The 25,066-nt window shown below is 39.2% G+C and overlaps 1 protein-coding gene across 2 annotated transcripts in view; it reads left to right on the top strand.

Moving 5' to 3' along the window:
* Nucleotides 1-23,412: 23,412 nt before the first annotated feature.
* Nucleotides 23,413-25,066, top strand: part of Tif-IA (RNA polymerase I-specific transcription initiation factor RRN3 homolog Tif-IA) — a 123,579-nt gene continuing 121,925 nt past the window's right edge. For both annotated transcript variants that reach the window (XM_070211506.1, XM_070219617.1), the window contains exons 1-2: nt 23,413-23,844; nt 23,906-24,387. In XM_070211506.1, the coding sequence (XP_070067607.1) occupies nt 23,629-23,844; nt 23,906-24,387 (698 nt within the window). In that variant the 5' untranslated portion in view covers nt 23,413-23,628. The remainder of the gene's footprint in view (nt 23,845-23,905; nt 24,388-25,066) is intronic.

The following is a 25,066-nucleotide window of genomic DNA, read 5'->3' as shown; positions in this document are numbered from 1 at the left end:
GATCTGAGGAAAGCAGAGGCTTAGCGTAGCTGATTTCTGATTCATTTTGAATTTGGGAGAGTAGGCCACTAAAATAATCAGCCAAATCTGTTGCCCTTACTTTTATGGGTTTTTTCTGTTTGTTCCCGTTTAATTTATTAACGATTTCCCAGAACTGTTTGCTGTCGCGAACTTCTTGCAGTTGGCGTTCCATATTTACCCAGAACTGTTTTTCTTTGTCTTTGCATAGACGTTTGTAATTTGTTACTGCCGTTTTGTAGATGTGTCCCATTATTTCGTTTCGCCTTAGCTGTTTAAGGCAATCAAAAGAGTGTTTCCTGGCCCTTTCGCATTGTACGTCGAACCACGGTTGCTTTCTGCTAAAGTTTAGTGACTGCTGCATGGGCTTGGAGGCATCTACGATTAAGTTTAGCAGTTTGGCTAGCAGTGTAGACCCACTCAGATCTTCTATTTGTTGGACTCCTGATACTAATGCATCTGTGTAACTTAGGAGGTGGTTGTCCTTCCACTTTAACCTTCGGTTGAGTTTTGGCTGGGTACTATCGACTTGTTCATGTAGAATGAGTTTTAAAAGGACTTCGATGGGCATATGATCAGAAAGAAGTTGAGCACCTACCCCCAAATCTTTCACCACGTCGTGCCACTTTCCTTGTATGAGACAGTAGTCAATAGTCGACCTTGCTTCGCCCCTTATAAAGGTATATTCTCCTTCTTGGTCACCGATTGTCCTGCCGTTCATTACCGTCAGTCCCAGTGATTCGCACATCTCAACAATTTTTGCGCCTTTGCTGTCTGAGATTTCGTCCTTAGATTTACGAATCGTGCTACTGGTCCTAAGGTCTATATTTGTGGGTTCTGATGTGGCTTGTGCTTTTCCTATTCGAGCATTTATATCCCCAATAATCATTAGGTTATTGCAACCTGCTGTCAGTCCGAAATCGTACACCTTTTCAAAATCTGCTTGCCAGTTATTGCAGTTAATGTATACTGGGAGTATATGTAGTTTTTCGTCTTTCGTGTTTATTTCGATGACTTCTGCGTTTTCCTTGCTCGTAAAGGTAATGTGTCCTTCGTTCACCAGCTGCTTTCTGATTCCGTAAACACTTCCTCCGCTGGCCCGTCCACGGGCTGCTACTCTCACTGCTGGTATCCAGTGCAGCAAGTGATCAGGAAAGTAATTTGCAAAACTCGTTTCGTCGTTGGTCAGAAAAGTTTCAAATAGTAGAAAAATATCGAATTGTGTTACAAAATTAAAGAATTGTTTAAATAATGTCTTATTTGCTAAGCCAGCTATATTATACGATACAATTTTAATATTAAGGGACGGTACTACATTGGGGACATTTAGTTTTTTGAATTTAGCTTGCTCAATATAACTTCGTAGTCTAGGGCTATTTTAAATGAGGTACCATATATGTTCTCCAGGACATTTTGTGCTAACTCTTCTCCACACATCAGCGTGCCGTCTTTATTCCAGTAGAACCATCTACCTTCTATAACCATGCGATCATTTCTAACAGTGACCTTAAAGTTTTTGTGGCTTTCCAGAATGTCCCGGCGGAGGCCTAGCATCACGCGTTTTTTAACTCTTCTTTCGATGTTTAGATCCTGTTCGATTGAGACTCGCGTTCCTTTCAGGTTTTTGGTATGCTTAAGGATGGTCTGTACTGCGCTTGCTGTGTTAAGTTCAACCAGAACAGCCATTTTTCCGTCGGCGTCGTGCAGCTTCTTTACCGAGTCAATCTCCATACGGTCTTTTATCAACAATTTCCTTTTTATTAGGTCAGATACAGCATTAAATGGATTTTTTTCGGATTTTAGACCTCGGATAATTATATTTTTTCTTTTATTTGCGTCTTCTAGTTGTAGAAGTCTTGCATGTTTGTTTTCGTTGTCGCTTTTGATTTTGATAATCTCTGCCTGCAATATTTTGTTTTCCTCTGTTAGCGAATCGACCTTTGTTGAGAGACATTCTACATTTTGCTGAATCGTATCCATTTTTGTGGCAATCGAGTTAACGTCCGATTTTGTAGCTAGTTCTTTGAGCTTTGAGTCGAACATACCCTCCAGCATGGATTTCAGATCTTTAAGATCTACCAGGTTGCCAGTGTTTGTTGGTGTGAAATTATTTTGCGGGGGAGTGTCTGATCGACTCCGTTTTGAGACGCTAGCAGGTGTCGCATTGAATGTCCCGGCCTGACCGTTACCCTGAGACTTGGTAGGGGTCCTGGCGAGTCCTAACATTTTTATTTAGTTTTGAGCAGAGATTTAACAGTACGCCTAAAACGATGCTTTAAAATTTTTTTTTCCTAAACTTTTCTAAACGCCACCTGTTGGCTAAAGCTGGGACCGTAGATTAGACTTAGCTATTATTCTGGTGGGCGTTCGATAAGCAAGAGCTTTGGATCCGACTCACTGTGATTGCTTCTCAGCTGTTGTGTTCCGTCACTAGTTTTGTTTGCGCCTAATCATTGCCGGTCTTCTGAGTGTTTTTTATTTTGGTTTTCCTCCTTTGCCGTCGGTTTCCACCAACAAAAATGGTCCGTTTGAGTGAAAAGCCGTGTTTCCAGGTCGGTTTGGGAGGGGCGATACCAAGTGATTTTAGCCAGATCCGGAGGTGTTTGGCCAGAGATTTCACGGTGCCGATGTAGCCCCTACCAAGTGACAGTGTTTAGGTACGTCCAGCAGGGCTTTGGCGGACCAGGAGTGTTATGTTTTGAAAAGAATTCAGGAGCCACTTTTCGCACGTCCGTACTGTGTATCTTCTTCTTCACATTTATCCCTATCATATAAATTTGTATATATCATATACAAATATACATACGTATTTGTGCTAAAGTTCGAATCTTAAGATATTTAACTTGGAAACATTTTGGCTTTGTTTACAGAATTTGCAGTAATTTGTTATCTTTTTCCATGGTGGAAATTAAATAAGGCTCTTACTTCTGCTACAAAATGAAAAATTTTTTTTTAAATAAAACCTAAGCATTTGATCCACAGGACTGACTATTGATCGAAAATCATATTGATCGGAACAGCAGGTAAAGTTTTTAAAATTCAAAACTAATTTTAACTTAAATTGCCCTTTTCCCCTCCCCCTTCCCAGCAGTACTACCCCTCCCTCTCATCAGTTTTCTTGGCTGCTGCTCTCTCGGCCGTCGCTCTCTTGGCATCCGCTCTCTGGGTTTCGCTCTCTCGGCGGGCTCCCACGAAATGCAACGCAATAACTTAGGAAATCTAAATAAATTAAAAAAATGTTAAAAACTTAAAAAATTAAACTTAAGCATTTGGGCCATAGAATAACCATTTACCAAAAAATCATCTCGATCGGAGCTGCGGTTTAGATTTTTTAAATCGAAAAGTTAATTATGGATGATATCGAAATTTCCTTTAGATTTCTAATTAGGCCCTTTCAAGACCTAAAATTCTGCAAAATCAAAATTTCGAAATTCCAACCACTTTAGAAGCTAAGCTTAAGTAAATCTAATGATTTTTTGCTCTAAATATGGATATTGGAGCTGTTTGGGGCCACTGGGGGGACATGTCGGACCTTAGTGGGCGCCTACGCCCCCAATGGAATACTGTGAAAAAATATGGTTGCTCTAGCTCTTATGGTTTAGGCTGTGGTCGTATCCCCCTAAAAATCGGTCTTTCATTTTATAATCTTTAGAGACTAGAGATGAAGTGAGCTCCAAAAGGTTAGTAATTGTTGATCTACGTTTCATAAAGCCATGTTGTCATGGAGATATAACTGACCTACATAGGTGCTGCAAATGAGGTGTAATAATATTTTCAAAAAGCTTCGGGAGAGCTGACAATTTAGATATAATCCTGGGATTTAAGCTCCGATGTCCAGAATCTGCTTACTTTGCTTTTCCGTTTCAAAATTTTATTCTCATCAGACGAGAAGAGACAAATTTTGAAATCCTCCAAACATTGCATAGTATGGTTCCATGCCGATGGACTCATGTAATCCACTTCTAAGAGTACAAGCAATTCGGCTTAATTGTACATCCCAATTTCGCTGATCTTGTGCGATTGTTGCTCGTAACATTTGGAGTACTGAACGGTTTACTCTTTCAGCCGCGTTGGCTTGAGGGGAGTAGAACCCCGTTCTCACATGTCGTATACCATATTTATCAAGGAGTTCAGTGAAAGCTTGCGCAACAAACTGCTTACCGTTGTCTGAATGTATAAATTCAGGTACGCCAAATTGGTGAAATATATGAGTCTCCAAAAATTTGATGACTTCGGCAGAAACGGCTTGCCGCATTGGTTGTAGCCATACAAATTTCGAAAAATGATCCAAGCATACGAATATTACTGTGTTTCCAGTTTTGGTTCGGGGATACGGGCCCATAAAGTCAATGTACAACCTTTGCACTGGCCTTTCGGTAACCTGTTGGTTACCCATTGGAGGTCTTGTTGTTTTGTTGAAGGTTTTGCTGACTTTGCAGATTTCACATTCAGTTACTACTTTCTGCACGTCGTTGGTCATAGACGGCCAGTAGTAGAACTGTCTAAGTCTTGCAAGGGTCTTATGTAATCCTCCGTGTCCGGCTGTGATAGAATGGTGTGCCTTGTATACCAGATCAGATCGTAGATCTGTAGGGACCCAGAGTTTCCAAGCTCTGTCATCTCTTATGGCATCATTTGATGTGAAGCCCATCCGTTTATAAACGTATCCCTCGATTATCTCAGTATCGAGAATTTTTCCTGCATTTTCTTCAATTGTATGAATTAATTTTTCGTAATCCGCCGATTGAAATTCTGCAGAATTTAGATCCAGGTGCAATTCCATAGTATTGGCGTTGGCCATTGCAACCTCATCCATATTTACAGCATCGAACCGAACTGTTGAACGGACGTGTTTTTGATAGCTCCGAAGAAAATCCAGTTTTTACCTAGTATCTTAGGCCAAAAATCTAATCTCCGGTGTAATATTGGAACATTTTCCTGCCCTCACTGTGAACACTGTGAATTGTGGATCGCCACTGACCGTGCAAAGTTTCAATCGATTTAAAACAATTAATAATCACAAACTTCGATCTGCACTTGTTTTGTTGTTTTTGTGCATCAAACCGGGCATCTACACTTGTGTGTGTGAATCGAACATCGTTTTACCGCCTTCTTCAACTACCACCGTACCTCTACATAATCACTTGCCTTACACGTACGCAGTAACCATGTCTGTGACTGCTGCTCCATCTACCAAGCGTCTGCGTAGCAACAACAACAACTGCAACGGGATAGCCAACGAGCGTGTGTCCGATGCGCCGTCATCTCAGCTGCTGGAGATGCTCAACTTGCGTCTTCAAGAGCAAACACAAAAACTTACTGGCCTGGTGCAAGACGCGGAGCAGCGTATTCTTGGTGGCCTTTTGACTCGTCTGGATGGAATCGCAGCTGATCTAAAGCTGGTGGGAGAGCGGGTCGCGAGCGTGGAGGCTGAGGTTGCGATGCTCTATTGTGAAGTCAAAAGCCTGTAATTTTAAACTCCACCTTGCTAATCTTCCGGATAAATCCTTTTGGTTCATTAGCCATTTTAAGCTAGCATGATCGGTAACTACCGTGAAGGACATTCCTTCTACATATGCACGAAATTTACTAATGCTAAGAATTGCAGCATAGCATTCAAGCTCAGTAATGCTGTAGTTAGTCTGTGTTTTATTTAGTTTGGCAGACATGTAAGCTATGGGGTGTTCACCACCTGCCTCGTCTACTTGAAATAATACCCCCCGACTCCTGTTTTTGAAGCGTCACACTGGATAACGAATGGTTTTTTGAAGTCCGGTGTAATTAGAACGGGAGCTGAAACCATGTCTTCTTTCAAAGCCCTAAAAGCCTTTAGTTCCTCTTCATGCATCTCAAATTTCTTAAGACGCTCCTTCTTCAGACAGTCATGAAGAGGTGCTGCAATTATTGCATAATTTTGTATAAAGCGTCGGTACCTCCTCATCTGCTTTGCAGATTGTGGCTGGGGGAATTCTTGTATTGCCTGAATTTTTGTATCGTCAGTTTTGATGCATCCCCCACCTACAACATAGCCTAAATATCGCGCTTGGCTATAGCAAAACTTGCTTTTTTCTACATTGATGGTTAGTTTTGCTTTTTGTAGACAGCTGCTAACTTGTCGTAACATTTCAAGGTGTTTTTCAAATGTAGGTGAACACATCAGGAGATCATCCAAATACACGAATACGTGTTCTCGTAATGCAGCTGGAATTACTTTGTCCATCAGTCTGCACATTCTTTGTGCAGCATTGCACAATCCGAAAGGCATTACAGTGTATTGGTACAAAGGTCGACCTGGCACTGTAAAAGCTGTCTTTTCGCGACTTTTCGCTTCTAGGGGTATTTGCCAAAAGGCATCCCTCAGATCTATTGCAGAAATGTAGTATGTCTCTTGTAGTCGGCTCAAAAGACCTTCAATATGTGGTAACGGGTATGCATCTTTGATAGTCCGGGTATTTACTTTGCGAGCATCAAGGCAAAGCCTGTTCTTAATACCTTTCTGCACTAGGGTTACTGGAGAACTCCAGCTACTGTTGCTTTCCTCAATCACACCCAATTTTAACATCCGATCCAATTCGTCATAAACCAGCTTTTGTTTTGCTGGTGAGATCGGGTAGTGCCGTTGCTTGATCGGCAAGTCTTCTTCCGTGACTTTGATTATATGTTCCTCTAGGTCAGTTTTGCCTAGTCCTTTATCTATGCATGAGGGATATGTATCTATGACTTTGGTCAACTCCTCTTGTTGTGTTGCCGTAAGCTTGTGTGGTGTGTAAGTGGTCTCGGGCTTCGGAGTTCCTTCATCCAGATCGATTTCGGATATTGGAAGCGAACTTTTTATCTCATTCCATCGCTTTCCTATGACTGGTAAGCCGAAAGCGATCCAGAAGTCAATGCCAACGTAGAATCTTTGGTTTAACCCAGGCACGATCAAAAATTTGAGATCCTTAACTTCGCCTTCCCATTCGACTGGTAGAACTATAGCTCCTTTGACTTGACTTTCTTCACCGCTGGCGGTGCGAACATTTTGCCCGACCATCTTTGATATCTTCTTAGTTCGGTTCTGTAAGAAGGCTTCAGCCCCTTTTCCGATGCAGTTTGCGCCAGCTCCTGAGTCAAGTAGGGCTACTATTTCTTCTCCGTCCACTTTTGTCTGGGCAAAATGCCTGTTGTCATTTCGCTTATGTACCACGGTATCTATGACCTTTTGTTTAAGCCGATGACCATCAGCTCGCCTTCCATATAATCTTTGTATTTTCCGGTGGTCTCGGGTGGCATTATCTAGTTCTTCTGTGCCTTCAAAAATGCGTTCCCTGATTTGGTAGTACTCCTGCTCTCTTTGAGGAAGGCTTTTATCTGGGGAGATTTGTTTTGGAGTGGGTATTTTTATTGTTTCGGGGTGGACTCCGTCTGCGTGGTTACCCCGTTGTTCGCCGGCAGACTCGTTTGTAAACACACCGGAGCAGATGTGGTTGCAGAATCTCTTAAACCACATACTCTGCAGGTGGTTTCGTGGAAATAGGAACCACATTTCGGCTCCACAGTCGGATGTTTGAGGTAATAGTCCACTTCTTTATGGCATTTAAAGCAAGAAAGTAGATGGAGTGGTGCCGTGCATGTTTGAGTGGTCTGGTATGTTGTCCGACCTGAGTTCTGGTTTGTATGCCCTTGGCTTTTCACCTGGTCTTTACGGTATTCTGGCCTACGGTTTTGCTGATAGGCTTCTACTAGTGCCAGATCTGATTCATCCTCGTATTCAGGGTATCCCCCAATCTCATCCACACGCCTTGACCTTGACTGATTACCTTTTAACCATCTTTCTGCCTCGGCTCCTTGCCTTCTCAATTCTGCTACTGATTTTGTAGGTGTTATTAAAAGGAAAGGTCCCATGGTGGCATTGAGATTTCCTTTCAAGATCTTTACTAGATCAGGCTCCGGAATTTTTTGTCTCATTTTAAAATGCAAGTTGTGCATTGCTGCTAGATAATCCGCAAGTGGTTCGTTGGATCCCTGACGACGCTCTACTAACTCCTTGACTGTAACGAAGTCATTGTCACATGTGGAGAACACTCTGCGCATTTCCTGGGTCAATCCACCATAGTCAAATTCGTATTCATGCATCTTGTCCTCCATTAGTTGCCAATACCACTTTGCAGCAGCGCCTGTCAGTAGGCAATGGAATTCCCGGAATACTTGTTCGCGGGTGATTTCGTACATCTCTTGTAGCCTCTCTACGCGGAATAAAAAACTTTCTACTGTCATCCCCTTGCTTGATCCATCAAACTTAAGGTTCCACTTATCTAAGCGTACTATTCGATTGTTCCGGTTGTAGTTATTTCCTTCCCCGGCTCTTGAATCGTGTTCCGTCCATGAGCTTGGTGCAGCTGGTGGTGGCACACTATTTTGGCCTATTGAATGCCTATTTAGGCGTACTGGCGGCGGTGCCATTGGTGTCGGGGTTTGTTGAGTTCGCCAGAAGCTATCTCCCATATTTATCCCGGGGTTATTATTTGGAGTGCCAATTGCTCTATCCGACTGATTACCACCTCGAGTTTGATTCATTTGCGCCTGCAACCCGGTCATCTGAGTTTTCATCCCAGTGACTGTTTCTTTTAATTCATGGTTTTGCTTTATCAAAGCAGACATCATTCGTTCGATTCTTGAAGAATCTATATTTCCTGCGAGTGCATTTTGTGGTAACGGAAGTATACTAGATCTTCCTCTTGGGGGTCCGAAATTTATGTCTACACCTCCCACTGCTCCTTCATCACTTCCTACATCTTCCAAATTGCCTAAGTTATCAATTTTAGAATTAAAACTTAGGGATGTATTTTTCTCTGGAACTCTGCTGGTGCTAGTATTCCTACTAGTTCTTCCTGATGCTGCCGCGGCTAATGCAGCCTGTCGCATAGCAGTGGCTCTGGTATGACGACCCGGAAGTGGTACCGCGTATAGCGAAACTTTCTTTCTTGCCCCCGCCATTGTCACTTTGTATTTTTACTTGACACGTATATATATACTATGTAATGAAAATATAGTATACGCGAGCGCCTAAAATCACACTTCCTTTCGCGAGTCGTATGTAGATAATATACAAAAGTAAATATAATGTAGATACGTACAAGCCTCTGATAGTTGACGTGACTGAATCAGAGCATACGTAAGTTCACGAGAAAGGTTATATATATATTAAAATATATGTATATATAATATAAATATATGCAATTATTTTTCAATAGAATATTATCGCATGGATATACAACCTAGTTGTACACAGATTATCGAATACAATATAAAAATTAATTCAGGGGTGCTGAGTTACTGTAAGTTATTTTTCGGTCAAGAAACTGTCCAGTATTTAAGCCCCAGAATAAAATCAAAAAAAGGTCCCTAACCAAGAGTGCAAGTTGAACTTCTGCGCGCGTGGTTTCATTCAGCTAACAAGCCCTTGTTCCTTCTTCTAAGGAGCCCTTTGGCTGCGGTTCGCACGTGGAACTGGCTACACCTACAAGAAAGATCCGTCCGAAGCCCCCCCCGCCCGTCGTCGGAAATCAGGTTAGGTCCGTCCATGACCTCTACTGATCTGGTAGTTGTCTACACCTGCTGCTGTCAGACCGATACGTTCGGGATCCACAACAGTTTCCCTATTTCTCTGGACTCGAGCCTCACAAGAGTACCTGGCGTGGCCTAGTACATCCGGCAGCGTCGGCCAGAGAAACTAAAATCGTCCACCCGCCCAAGTAGATGTGGCTATCATACGGACTCGAGCCTCACAAGAGTACCTAGCTTGGCCTAGTACATCCGGCAGCGTCGGCCGTATGATTTCCGTCAGTCCCCATCCCCCCATTCAGTCCTGGATCAACAAACGACTGATGTAACCGCACATCTCCAGATCGGGGATAACACACTATATAAAACCCGCTGTAGCTGTGAGTGCGTCATCATATAGTCTGTGCTCCCGCCCTTCCTGGACTCGAGCCTCACAAGAGTACCTAGCTTGGCCTAGTACCTCCGGCAGCGTCGGCCAGAAAGAACAACTACAGTTTATTTACGTTAATTAAAAAGTTTGTCTGCACTAATTTAGGTAGTATTATCCAAAGGACCAGGTATTGCACAAAAATTAATTTTTAGAATTATTCTATTATAACTACATTTTTTAAATAACGTGCATAAAATCCCCTTTCTGATACTGCAGGTTTCTGAAAACGGGATTACACGCACTTGGACTATTTTCGTTAAGTATACATCGATCTCGTACCGCTAGAAATCAAAACTGATACCAAAGTTAAAAAAAAAGGTAAATTAGGGATATTAAACATGTCCTTTGCGTTGGGCGCCATTTCTGTTACGTAGGCGTATTAGGGCCCTGTCCTGAGGACATGGGCCGAGGGAGATGTTCAGGCACCATTTTGCCGGCTGAGCTCGACGGATGGGGTGGGTTCTTGGTAATCATCTCACCTCTCCCGCATAACCAGAAAGAATTATTAAAAGTGCCTGGGAAAAATAATAGAGATAGTCTGTTTCGTCTGTCATCTGTCTCAGCTGCCCGTAAGTTTCCCGAATAGCTAACTCGAGCACTCAATCGAAATACGATCGGCAGCTTGTGGCTGTTACCCTCCCCTTTTCACAAATCGTGTGCCGTTGGACCAGTGCTAGCCTTGCAATCTGATCCCCTAATGTTAATGTCGTCTGTCAAGTCGTCGTCATTATTCTAGACCTACTTCACTTGTGGAATCAGCACCCCCTTTTAAACGTGAACCTAGCAACTCATGTTGAGACTTTTCCTCACACGATAAATTTTAATAAATATATATTGAAATAATTCATAACGTATAGGCGAAGAATCTTTGTTTATGACACTGGCATTATCAATTAATGACAAGGTATTTTTTTTTTACGGAAGGTATCGAATTGATCGCTTGTAAAAGCGCGCACGTCAGCAAAAAGATTTGCAGACTATTCACGACAAAAAGGTCGCTCTGTGGGCTGCTTATATTTGAACATGCAAATATAAGAGCGGATACCTCCCGCTGAAAAAGAAAATTTTATTTAATAAAAAAAACTGAATACAGAGTTTACACTATTATCGAAATATTACCTATACATATGATTAACATGGATATTAAAAGTAGTTAAAATTAACTAAGAGGTAATAAAGTAAATTAACAAAATAGTGCTCAATAATAAAAAGGCATGCTAATAATTAGAACTCATTAAATGTAGTTAGCTTACTCAGTTAGAACTAAATTTTATTAACATGCACTTATTATATAAATGCTTAATATTATTATAAATATAGGTTAATTAGAGGTACTTAATATTTTAAGTATAATTTTAAAAGTATAAGTATTTAAGAGTACTTAATAGTAAAATTTAAAAATAATATTATTTTTCGTAGTACGGTTCTACTTATTAAGATAATATTCTTTAAGATAATCTATGAAAGTAAAGATTTGATTCCCGGAACTTATTATTTACGAGTAATTACAAACTTCATAATTCTCCCGAGAAATTGATTTTCTTCAATGACAGAATATACCTTGGTAAACGGAAGGGTAGATATAACAATCGCTTTCTGAGTGTTAGTGCAATGGCTAATCGGAGAAAAATCTAGGTTGTATAGATCCATATATTTTTGTTCGAATTCATTAACAGATATTGGAAGTGAACATTTCATTAAAACATATTCGGATCGACTATAAAAATCTGAATCCTTCTCATAAGTTTTGGCAATAACTTTCGTAGTTAACATTATGTATTCTTTATATGCACAAATATGTATATAAATAAGAAATAATATATAGAGAGTGGAACTTGGGTTCCGTAAAACTCACCCTCTAATATCTCCAGCGAAGAGAGCTCTCCTTACTGTGGTATAGGCTGTAACCTTGAAGAATTGTTAAACATATATTTGTGCACGTCTACACTCTTATGGGGTATTAATATGTGGTTATACTTCACTTATTACACTAAGTTATACATAGATTAAGTTCACACAACAATAATAATATATAATTTCGCCGATCAAGCGTTTTTCGTGGCACACGTCACGTCACGGCACATCTGAGTTTTCATCCCAGTGACTGTTTCTTTTAATTCATGGTTTTGCTTTATCAAAGCAGACATCATTCGTTCGATTCTTGAAGAATCTATATTTCCTGCGAGTGCATTTTGTGGTAACGGAAGTATACTAGATCTTCCTCTTGGGGGTCCGAAATTTATGTCTACACCTCCCACTGCTCCTTCATCACTTCCTACATCTTCCAAATTGCCTAAGTTATCAATTTTAGAATTAAAACTTAGGGATGTATTTTTCTCTGGAACTCTGCTGGTGCTAGTATTCCTACTAGTTCTTCCTGATGCTGCCGCGGCTAATGCAGCCTGTCGCATAGCAGTGGCTCTGGTATGACGACCCGGAAGTGGTACCGCGTATAGCGAAACTTTCTTTCTTGCCCCCGCCATTGTCACTTTGTATTTTTACTTGACACGTATATATATACTATGTAATGAAAATATAGTATACGCGAGCGCCTAAAATCACACTTCCTTTCGCGAGTCGTATGTAGATAATATACAAAAGTAAATATAATGTAGATACGTACAAGCCTCTGATAGTTGACGTGACTGAATCAGAGCATACGTAAGTTCACGAGAAAGGTTATATATATATTAAAATATATGTATATATAATATAAATATATGCAATTATTTTTCAATAGAATATTATCGCATGGATATACAACCTAGTTGTACACAGATTATCGAATACAATATAAAAATTAATTCAGGGGTGCTGAGTTACTGTAAGTTATTTTTCGGTCAAGAAACTGTCCAGTATTTAAGCCCCAGAATAAAATCAAAAAAAGGTCCCTAACCAAGAGTGCAAGTTGAACTTCTGCGCGCGTGGTTTCATTCAGCTAACAAGCCCTTGTTCCTTCTTCTAAGGAGCCCTTTGGCTGCGGTTCGCACGTGGAACTGGCTACACCTACAAGAAAGATCCGTCCGAAGCCCCCCCGCCCGTCGTCGGAAATCAGGTTAGGTCCGTCCATGACCTCTACTGATCTGGTAGTTGTCTACACCTGCTGCTGTCAGACCGATACGTTCGGGATCCACAACAGTTTCCCTATTTCTCTGGACTCGAGCCTCACAAGAGTACCTGGCGTGGCCTAGTACATCCGGCAGCGTCGGCCAGAGAAACTAAAATCGTCCACCCGCCCAAGTAGTTGTGGCTATCATACGGACTCGAGCCTCACAAGAGTACCTAGCTTGGCCTAGTACATCCGGCAGCGTCGGCCGTATGATTTCCGTCAGTCCCCATCCCCCCATTCAGTCCTGGATCAACAAACGACTGATGTAACCGCACATCTCCAGATCGGGGATAACACACTATATAAAACCCGCTGTAGCTGTGAGTGCGTCATCATATAGTCTGTGCTCCCGCCCTTCCTGGACTCGAGCCTCACAAGAGTACCTAGCTTGGCCTAGTACCTCCGGCAGCGTCGGCCAGAAAGAACAACTACAGTTTATTTACGTTAATTAAAAAGTTTGTCTGCACTAATTTAGGTAGTATTATCCAAAGGACCAGGTATTGCACAAAAATTAATTTTTAGAATTATTCTATTATAACTACATTTTTTAAATAACGTGCATAAAATCCCCTTTCTGATACTGCAGGTTTCTGAAAACGGGATTACACGCACTTGGACTATTTTCGTTAAGTATACATCGATCTCGTACCGCTAGAAATCAAAACTGATACCAAAGTTAAAAAAAAAAGGTAAATTAGGGATATTAAACATGTCCTTTGCGTTGGGCGCCATTTCTGTTACGTAGGCGTATTAGGGCCCTGTCCTGAGGACATGGGCCGAGGGAGATGTTCAGGCACCATTTTGCCGGCTGAGCTCGACGGATGGGGTGGGTTCTTGGTAATCATCTCACCTCTCCCGCATAACCAGAAAGAATTATTAAAAGTGCCTGGGAAAAATAATAGAGATAGTCTGTTTCGTCTGTCATCTGTCTCAGCTGCCCGTAAGTTTCCCGAATAGCTAACTCGAGCACTCAATCGAAATACGATCGGCAGCTTGTGGCTGTTACCCTCCCCTTTTCACAAATCGTGTGCCGTTGGACCAGTGCTAGCCTTGCAATCTGATCCCCTAATGTTAATGTCGTCTGTCAAGTCGTCGTCATTATTCTAGACCTACTTCACTTGTGGAATCAGCACCCCCTTTTAAACGTGAACCTAGCAACTCATGTTGAGACTTTTCCTCACACGATAAATTTTAATAAATATATATTGAAATAATTCATAACGTATAGGCGAAGAATCTTTGTTTATGACACTGGCATTATCAATTAATGACAAGGTATTTTTTTTTTACGGAAGGTATCGAATTGATCGCTTGTAAAAGCGCGCACGTCAGCAAAAAGATTTGCAGACTATTCACGACAAAAAGGTCGCTCTGTGGGCTGCTTATATTTGAACATGCAAATATAAGAGCGGATACCTCCCGCTGAAAAAGAAAATTTTATTTAATAAAAAAAACTGAATACAGAGTTTACACTATTATCGAAATATTACCTATACATATGATTAACATGGATATTAAACGTAGTTAAAATTAACTAAGAGGTAATAAAGTAAATTAACAAAATAGTGCTCAATAATAAAAAGGCATGCTAATAATTAGAACTCATTAAATGTAGTTAGCTTACTCAGTTAGAACTAAATTTTATTAACATGCACTTATTATATAAATGCTTAATATTATTATAAATATAGGTTAATTAGAGGTACTTAATATTTTAAGTATAATCTTAAAAGTATAAGTATTTAAGAGTACTTAATAGTAAAATTTAAAAATAATATTATTTTTCGTAGTACGGTTCTACTTATTAAGATAATATTCTTTAAGATAATCTATGAAAGTAAAGATTTGATTCCCGGAACTTATTATTTACGAGTAATTACAAACTTCATAATTCTCCCGAGAAATTGATTTTCTTCAATGACAGAATATACCTTGGTAAACGGAAGGGTAGATATAACAATCGCTTTCTGAGTGTTAGTGCAATGGCTAATCGGAGAAAAATCTAGGTTGTATAGATCCATATATTTTTGTTCGAATTCATTAACAGATATTGGAAGTGAACATTTCATTAAAACATATTCGGATCGACTATAAAAATCTGAATCCTTCTCATAAGTTTTGGCAATAACTTTCGTAGTTAACATTATGTATTCTTTATATGCACAAATATATATATAAATAAGAAATAATATATAGAGAGTGGAACTTGGGTTCCGTAAAACTCACCCTCTAATATCTCCAGCGAAGAGAGCTCTCCTTACTGTGGTATAGGCTGTAACCTTGAAGAATTGTTAAACATATATTTGTGCACGTCTACACTCTTATGGGGTATTAATATGTGGTTATACTTCACTTATTACACTAAGTTATACATAGATTAAGTTCACACAACAATAATAATATATAATTTCGCCGATCAAGCGTTTTTCGTGGCACACGACTGTCGCGGGTAGACGGGTCTTCACTCCACTCCGATTCCGTTGTGTCAATGGGTTTATACTTTGGCGCCGTCGGCGGTTTACTGTTTCATGCACTTATCTTCTTGGCACACTTATACTGCAAACGGATGATTGTGTTGTACTTTTCGCAATGCTTGGATGTTCATCGCGATTCGGATTAAATGGAGCACGGCAATAAAAACGAGAATATAGAACACTTCCGCGATTTGTTGATTGTGGTCTATTATTTGTATTTGGCAATTAGGATCTATGTCCTTGGAGTTCGTTCCTCCCATGGTTTTGTTGATGTTATGGTATAGTTGTTTATTATATATTTTTTTTTTTTTTTTTGATTTCGCCTTATTGCTGCGAAATGGTATTTAAGCCCAGAGCGCGTTCGATATCACTATTGTTCACTGTGTATTTCTTCCTCAAATTGCGCTTGTGCATTACATATGCATTCATAGCCACATTAAGGAGCAAAAGGACAGCAATAATGATCAGGACGTTGTATAGTTTATCAATCTGTTCTGAGTGATCGACTACTTGAACATTGTTGACAACATTAGCTGAGTCGTTGTCGGCCTTGGAGGTCTTTCCTCCCATATTGCATATGTTTTGGCCAGGACCAACTATATATTGCTTTGTTCCTGGATCCTTTAGTCCTTTTTTGGCAGGACTATTGTCAGGATTGGCTTCGTCCTCTCTTTTTTTTTCAGGAAGACTAAGAATGTCCTTAGTGTTAAGGACTAGGTTCTTATGCCTTTCCTTGGATCCTGTTAACTTAGCCTTTTAGGTTCACTGTTCACTTTTTGCCCGATTCTTTTTTTCTGATCCTCCATTTTCAGATGCGGCTCTTTATAAAGGTTTGCCGGGACTAAGATCGGAAAGAGGTGAATTCCATCGTTCCTATTAAAATTCCCGTTCCATCCAGAATCCCTTCTCTTCAATACACCCCGCTTGAACTCCCACATGGTGAAGTTAGAGTGCAACGCCGGTGCATCCACCTGCAAAGTGTCCAATTTCCATGTGTCGGCGGTATTTAAATCAGGCCACGCAAGTGCATCCACCTGTTCACCATAGGTGTCATCTTCTTGTTTCTGCATCCGGCGCGTGCCGACGGCCACGTGGAACTTTTCTGCATGCTAAGCGTTTCCCACGGCAATTATGTAACTTATCAGGTGGGGTTAGGTATTCTTACGTAATTGACAACGGTGGTTGACACGTGACCTTATTGTTTTTGCATCTGCTGTCTGCATGATCACTTACATAACTGATTGTTGTCTTTATCGGATGATGTTGTCACACTTGGTAGATGTAATATAATAATTGTTTGCTTCCAATTTATTACCTTTCTTGTGGAGGGGAATCACAAACGATTCTTTCCACATAGAAGGAAATTGAGACGTTTCTAAAGACAAGGTAAACAATTTGAGAAGGGGTTTGCAAAGGGCTTCTGCGCAATGTCTAAGCACGCAGCCGGGAATGCCATCAGGACCAGGTGAATAGACGGGCTTGACTTTTTGGAGATCAATTAATAGGGCGCTTTCGTTTAATGTGGGACAAAATATTAAGTTCGACTTGGATACAGTGTAAGAATAAGGCCGTGTACAGTGAGATGAAGGAGAATATGTCGTTTGAAAAAACTGAGCAAATAGATCGGCTATTGCCTGATCAGTTGTTGCTGTCATGTTTTCAAAAGATAGCGAGGAAAGATAATTTGTGGATTTACGCTCAGTGTTAACAAAATTGAAGAACTGTTTCGGATCCTGAGAGAATTGGATCTTACAACGGTTCAAATAATTTTTGTAACACAGAGCGTTATATTTCCTATAGAGTCTGGACTGACGGATAGTACAACGGAACACAAGAATTAAAAAACGAATTTACTGTTGAATAAAAAATATTTATCGCATCATCCATATTATGACATGAGTAAAGATCAGACCAATCGATTGGTTTGATTGCAATCAAAGGCAGATAAATAAGAGTTTAGCATGCAAAAGTCGGCCTTGCGAAAACAAAGTAGTTGCTTAGTAGACTTCTCTAATTTTGCATCTATCACAGTACCAGTGTCGATTGAAACCTCAAACGACGGATGATATGGATCTTCAGGTTGAGTAAGAGGTGCTATCTTGGATAGAAATACGCGGTCCGGATTTGAAACGCAACATAGGTCCAATAAACGACCTAGTGAATTTTTAATATGGTTAATTTGAGACAATGATAAATCTAGCAAGCCTTCAATAAAGTCGTGCTTTCTCTAGCATTTTGTAACATATATTTATAATATGTACATTAGGGTGGACTTATTTTGTATGAAATTTCTAAGGCCATGCTCTCACCCCTTCATATATAGCATTTTTGTATCCTTAATCCATTAAAGAAAGAAAAAGTAAAAAATAATTAGTTTTAGGCGGTGCGCAACGGCTTTAAAGTTTATTACGCATATTTCAGATTCATCTAGATGCCGTAGACTTAATTTTATACTTTGACAGTATTTTAAAAAGTATCTTAATCACATTCCCGAGCTTTTTAACAAGGGATGAAGTCGTTGATAAAATTCGAGTCCCTGGGAGACAATTACAACTTAAAAATAACATTAATAACGAATAATCAAGGACTTTTAGAGTAAAACTTATAAATATTACGGTCTCTGAAAAATAAGAGTCAATATCGTTATATCCTAAATGCTGGTTTTCTTTTTTGACGAAAATTTTTATTGGCGAACGCAAAAGTGATAGTTAATCTTCAAAATTGTAAAATAGAATCTCTATTTTATTGTGAGTCACAAAAAAAATGATGAGTCGGGGATCGAACTCGGTTTTTTTTGTCCGGAGACAGAAGCTCTACTGGCTAGGCTACGTCCAACTGTTAATATTCATGAAATAAATTTCTACTTGATTCTTTTATTCGAGCGAAACCAAAAAGTTGACGTGTTAAAATCTGACAAGAAATGGAATGGGGTAAATTCCTAGTTTTACACTTAATTTTCAGCGAAACTTTAGGGCCATTGCGCACCGCCTAAACGATGAAATACAATTTTTCTGTTTTCGCATAAATTTATTGGACACAGAAACCTACCATTTAAGATGCTGAGCTCAGTTGACCTTAAAGAAGTCCACCCTAATGTACATACGTAGATTTTTGGTGAAAATTTCATAGCGATAGCACATCTAGAAGTTTTTATGGCCGCGGCTCCATACAAGCCCGACCACTGTGCCGTCCGCGGTTTTTCTGACACCCATGTTCAACATTTTTTTTGCCCACAGCTGCAAAAAATTGCCACAGCGATACATGTTTACAAAGATAATTTCTTATAATGCACCACGGATTGGCACAAACAACACCGAAACCAAAGGAAGAGGACGTGCAAATATAGTTCCTGAATATAGTCCTAAAAACAAAATGGTTTACAACTATAAACTAATTACAATTTGAACACTAAAATATGGAATGTTTTCAGCGGCAAAGTATTTGTTTAAAGTCATTAGAAAATTGCCCAAGAATGAGAACTCATCCCAGGCAAGCGTAGTAAAAACTATTTGTAGACCAACAGTGACGTTAAAAGTATCTCCAAAAACTAGAATCGATTGAGGGCATTAGCACGCGCCAACAGCGAAGATGAAACAAAAGAAAATGGGTAGAGGGTATGGGTTAGAGCTGGAAAACTATCGATAGTGTAGTCAGTCGATTCTTTGACAGAATTTCAGTTGACTGTTTTGGATATAAGTCAACTAGTCGTTGTTTGACAATAATATGATAAGTAGACATCGGATTCTAAAAAAAATTCAATAAGAAAATAATGACATATCGAAAATATGCCGTTTTTTAGCCCAAACGAGGACGGAAGCTAACTTCGGCAAGCCGAAGTTTTAATACCCTTGCAGATTTTACGAATGAAAACTTGACTAGAATAGCAACATGAATTAATAAACAACAAAACATGGGAGCTATAGGATATAGAGACCGATCGGCACGCGCTTTTACCCTAATGAAGTTATGCATAAAATAATAAGATTTGGAAAGTTTCATGTCAATAGTATATATTCTGCGTGAAATATCCTGAAAAACTTTAAATTTTTACCGATTTTACTCTATTGTTCCTATGGGAGCTATAAGATATAGACGTCCGATCGGCACGCGCTTTAACCCTGATCAAGGTATGCGTAAAATAATAAGATTTAAAAAGATTCTTGTCACTAATTAGGTGCTATAAACAAATAAAAACATTATAATTATTATTTCAGCGGCCTAACTACTCCGTTGCGAACTAATAGCCTCTTCCCATAGAGTCCATCCGTTTGAAACGGTTGGGATTTTTGACGAATGTGAAACTCGTGTTCCCACAGAACTCCATCCACCATCTACCATCCAATAACAGCTGAGTAAAGAGCAGTTGCTCAGCGCAACATTAACGAAGGGGGATTTTAACTCGGAAAAACTGTCGTAAAATTGCGTTCTCCTAATTTTATTGGAGAATAATAAATATAATAAATAATAAAAATATAGTTTATTAACATATCTGAACGTTTATAACATATCCTACAATGAGTATGCATACATATTGCTGACTGCGGGGGAGCCTAACCTCCCGTATCCCACACTCCGCTCTTACTACGCCTCTGCGTAGCCAATATTAATATGAAAAATTTGTAAACAAAACCAAATGTTTGCTGTTTATGGTAAATTATAGCAACTTTGGAACTTTATAGGAGTACAAAGTACACTTTTAATTAACATTAGTTATATTTACGAAGTGCAGAACATATTTTGACGCTTTGCTGCAAACATTTATGTTTTCGTACGCACGACAGCTTACATTTTGGCCCACACATAACAACCTGCTTGCGAACGCTTTTCCGCTCATAACAAACTACAAAAAATTAAAAAAAACCCAAAAAACAACGGATGGTAGATGGTGGATGGAGCTCTGTGGGAAGACCCTATAAAATAACGCTCACACTTCAAAATTAAGACATTATTGCGTATAGAAATTTATATAAAATAACCTTTCTAAAAATTATTGCCGGATATGATAAATTAAAAACAATTACACATGTACCTTATACAGGCCAAAACATTTTAAAAACGTGTTAAAAATGTCTGATTTCATGGCAATACACACAATTAATTTTATAGTTTTTAACATTTATGATTTGACCGTTAAAGTTATTTGAATTATAAAATTTACGATTAACGTTTAATTCTAAGTGACCATGCCATATTATACGAACAAATCCCAGTAAATGAAGATATATTTGTCCCTTTCCTAAGCCTCTAATGAATGAGTCGAACAATGTAGTGGAGTAAATAAATAAGCCTGCTCTCAAATTTTGTTAATACCTTTAATGGTTTATCGGCTAGACAACTTTTAAATTAAAATATGTATCTGCACGAAATAAGCTGAGAGCCACTGTATGTATGGAATAACCGCATAAGAGTTTTCGGCTCCATAAAACAATAGCTGATTTTTCAAAACCAACTTAGAGGAAGAAACGAAATCACAGCTAACTTTGCCTTTGACTTAAACCCAAACAGCTGATAGAATAAACAATTGTGTGACCTAACAGCACTCTGTATTTGTTTCTCGATCAGATAAATAAAAGGAACGAACAGCTAATCTAGTCGTTAAGTTTTTCGAACAGATAGGTATCGGGGACTTTGACAGGGACCCGAGAAGACGGCCCCTAACCCTCTTAAATATATGGTTATATATATATATATATATATAACCCCGAGACCAAAGTAAGAGGACGTGTAAATTAAGTTTTTTCGAAAAGAAAATGGAATTTTTTTCCAACCAAACTAAATACAATTTTAACGCTAGCATGAAAAAATACTTCGAACCGAATGTATCCAAATCCGAAATTGTGTTCCAAAATAGTGTTATAACTAAAAATGCAGTTCAACATAGCATACAATTACCAAATAATTGTTGAACTTTTCCTATAATGAGACGTTTAAAATTAACATTTATATTTAAATATTATTTAATAGGTGAAGGCTTTAGCAGCTTTTTCGTTTAGTTAGCTTAGTTTAATAGCCTCTTCCCATAGAGTCCATCCGTTTGAAACGGTTGGGATTTTTGACGAATGTGAAACTCGTGTTCCCACAGAACTCCATCCACCATCTACCATCCAATAACAGCTGACTGAAGAGCAGTGGCTCAGCTCAACATTAACGAAGAGGGATTTAAACTCGGGAAAACTGTCGTAAAATTGCGTTCTCCAAATTCTTTTGTAGAATAATACAATAAATACCATAAGATAATAGTTTAAAACATATCTGAGCTTTTATAACAAATCCTATAACGAGTATGCATACATATTGCTGACTGGGGGAGAAACCAAACTCCCGTACCCACTCCCACTCCGTTCTTATTACGCCTCTGATTAGCCAATATTAATATGAAAAATTTTCAAACAAAACCTTTGTGCTGTTTTTGGTAATTTATAGCAATTTTGAAAATTTTAGGAGTACAAAGATTTCTTTTAATTTATATTAGTTATTATTGCAAATATTAATGTTTTCGTACGCACAACAGCTTACATTTTGCGTTCTCCCACTCATAGCAACCCGTTTGCGAACGCTTTTCCGCTCATAACAAACCACAAATAATTCGACGATAAAGCCTAGTACTCAGTACGACGAAAACTGCTAGCTAAGCATAGGAGTAAGCGAGAGGCAAATAGGTAGCTAAAGCCTTTAGCCGGGGCCTTTTTCCCACCTTGGTACTCAGTTGAGCTAAGGAAATAGTAAGAAAATACCACTAAAATACTAGATTTAGCGGATGAATTCTGATGAACGCCTTTAGCCGCGGCCCAAAGAATAAAAAATTTGATCTTTGGCTGTGTTTGTGCAGAAGCGGTGTGCCAATAACATATTATAAATAGAATGAAAACCTCAAAAACCAATGGAAAACTGCCTGTAGGAGTTGCAGCAATACATATCCTCATTCCAACAGCAAATTTAAAGCTTGCGACCTAGGTCGGCTAATCATTTTGTAATATTTCAAAATTGGCGCCAGTTAATTTGCTTGCTGAGAGTAAGACCATTCTACATGCATTGCGGATGAACTCCGAAAACTTCGGTCACCCTAAAATATTAATATTTTTCGACTAATAAAACTCTTAGCCGAACTGAGTACTAGGCTTAACCAAAAAACAATGAAGCATTTTTTAATTTTCTCTCGCCATCGATTTGATTTGCAATTTTTACAGTCCAGAGGAAGAATTCAGAGTTGCACAGAGAAAACATCGCCTAACTATCGTATAAAAGAGCCCGTCAAGGTCCGTCAAAATTGGATGGCGGACTAACCGGGAAATTTTTGGATCGGCAAAACCTTACGGACCATCCGTTCACCGGATGGTAGATGGTGGATGGAGCTCTGGTGGAAGACCCTATTAGGCTCTATATATATTACATTATAACACCTTCCTCCACCTAAAGATCTCGCCAAGCACCAACGAAGATATTCTTATAACAGCTGACTTGGGTCATGCATTAAAAATTAATTTTCTCCGAAACAAAAAACTGATTTTATCTTAGCTGAGTGGAAGCGACATTTTCCGTCTCTGTCTAGAACGTGATAACAAAAAATTCCAAATAAAAAACTGCTTATTAGGCTCCACTTTTAGCTGAAGTGGAGTTGTAACGACTTTTCTTGTCTCATTCTAGCACGTGTACCCCTGAAGCGAAATTTGGTCTCTGAAACAGAATTTCCCTTTGCCTTAACACGATCTGCAGGTCGATTTGTTGCTTTTCGATTTCAGCGATCATGTGTGAATGAGATGAAATACTTTTTCGCAACAGCCATGGAATTGTTTGAATATGGTATTACTATATAACTTGACATTATTGTTTCATGTAAAACGCGGTCACACGACAACGTGTTTTGTTTTGTTTTATAGTTGAAATTAATTATTAATTTATTAAAATAAAAATCCTCTGTGGTAAAAACAAAAGGGGTCAATAAAGCTTGTAAATATCTTATTGACGATTTCTGTGGACTATCGTTACGAAATCGGTTTTTGTAATATAGCAAATTTTCGGAAAGACATATTGACTTGCAGTCTGTGCATGGCAATATGTCATTATACACAAGCAAGTCGGGTGTGACATCCATTTTAAAGACATTTTCTAGTGCGGAACGTCATCGTTCCACTTCAGTGGCTGTCAACAAAGTCCGATTTTTCTGTCCAAAAACAGTTGGTCTCGCCGAGTCTATACGCGTCGCCCAAGAAGAAGGGAATTTCCATCTGGTTAAGGAGTTTACACACTTTCTCCGTCAAGCAGAACTTCAAGTAAGTGTTATATATCGTTATTTTTTATTTTTAATTTTAACTTTTCTCTACTTTTTTAAAGGATGACGAAGTTTTACTAATCGTAAAAGATGCCAAAAAAATTGTGCACAACTTAACTCCTGATTTTGTTAACGTTGTCGAGGCTTTGCTTTCACTTAACTGGAAGAAAAGAAGTTCGGAGATAATCAAAGCTTATACTGAATTTTATATAGACGTAATGGTGACCCACAATAGATACTTACCAATAGGAGTATCCAAATTAATTGCACACTGGATTCCTGGTGATTTGGACGATCGCGACTGGGTCACGGGATGTCCATCGGAGCGTACACGACTTGAATTGAAACCCATCCATGAAGTCCTAAATCGCATTTTAACGGCAGTGCCAATGACATTTGATTTGGTCATAGATGCCATATCCGCTAAATTTCCATATTTTAAAAAGCCAACTCATGTGACGGCAGGGTACCTGTTTAACGTGCTCTGGCTAATCGATTACAAGCCGATTTTTGAGGAACTAATTTTGCAGCTGGTTCTGCAAAAGTAAATACTTTACAAATATTGTTATTAATATCAGCTACTCATTGACTTGAGGGGTATAAAGTATCTACAGTGTGCCACTTAGGGCCGGTTTCTCGAGTCCCTGTCAAAGTCCCTTTTAGCTATCTGTTCGAAAAACTTAAAGACCAGATAAACTGATCGTAAAAGCAAATCCGCTTTCTCGACTGCTTTAATTTATCTGAACGAGAAACAATTAAAGAGTGCTGTTAACGCATGAATTGTTGTGTAAGCCGCAAAAAATGGCGTGCTTCGATTATTTCATCAGCTGTTTGGGTAAAATTCAAAGGCCAAGTCAGCTGTGATTTCCTTTCTTCTTCTTAATTAACTTTGGAGAATCAGCTGTCATTCTATCGAGCCAAAAACGCCTAACAGGGACTCCGAGTCCCTGTCAAAGCTAGCTCTTACATTGATGATCGAGAAAGCCAAAATGCCTTAGCAGGGACTTTATCTGTTCGAGAAATCTTAGCCGGCACTCGAGAAACCGGACCTTAGTCATGCTTCACCAGTCGATTTTAACTTCATTTGCAAATTGCTCCTTTTTTAAAGGACATTATATTCTTGATCAGGGTCACTAGCCGAGTCTGTCTGTCCGCATGTATAAGCGCTGAAATCTCGGAATATACAAAAGCTAGAAAGTTGGGATTACCCACACATATTCTTG

The sequence above is a fragment of the Drosophila takahashii genome, chromosome 2L (genome assembly GCF_030179915.1).
Source record: "Drosophila takahashii strain IR98-3 E-12201 chromosome 2L, DtakHiC1v2, whole genome shotgun sequence".
Lineage (NCBI taxonomy): Eukaryota > Metazoa > Arthropoda > Insecta > Diptera > Drosophilidae > Drosophila > Drosophila takahashii.
This window is presented reverse-complemented; position numbering and strand designations above follow the sequence as displayed.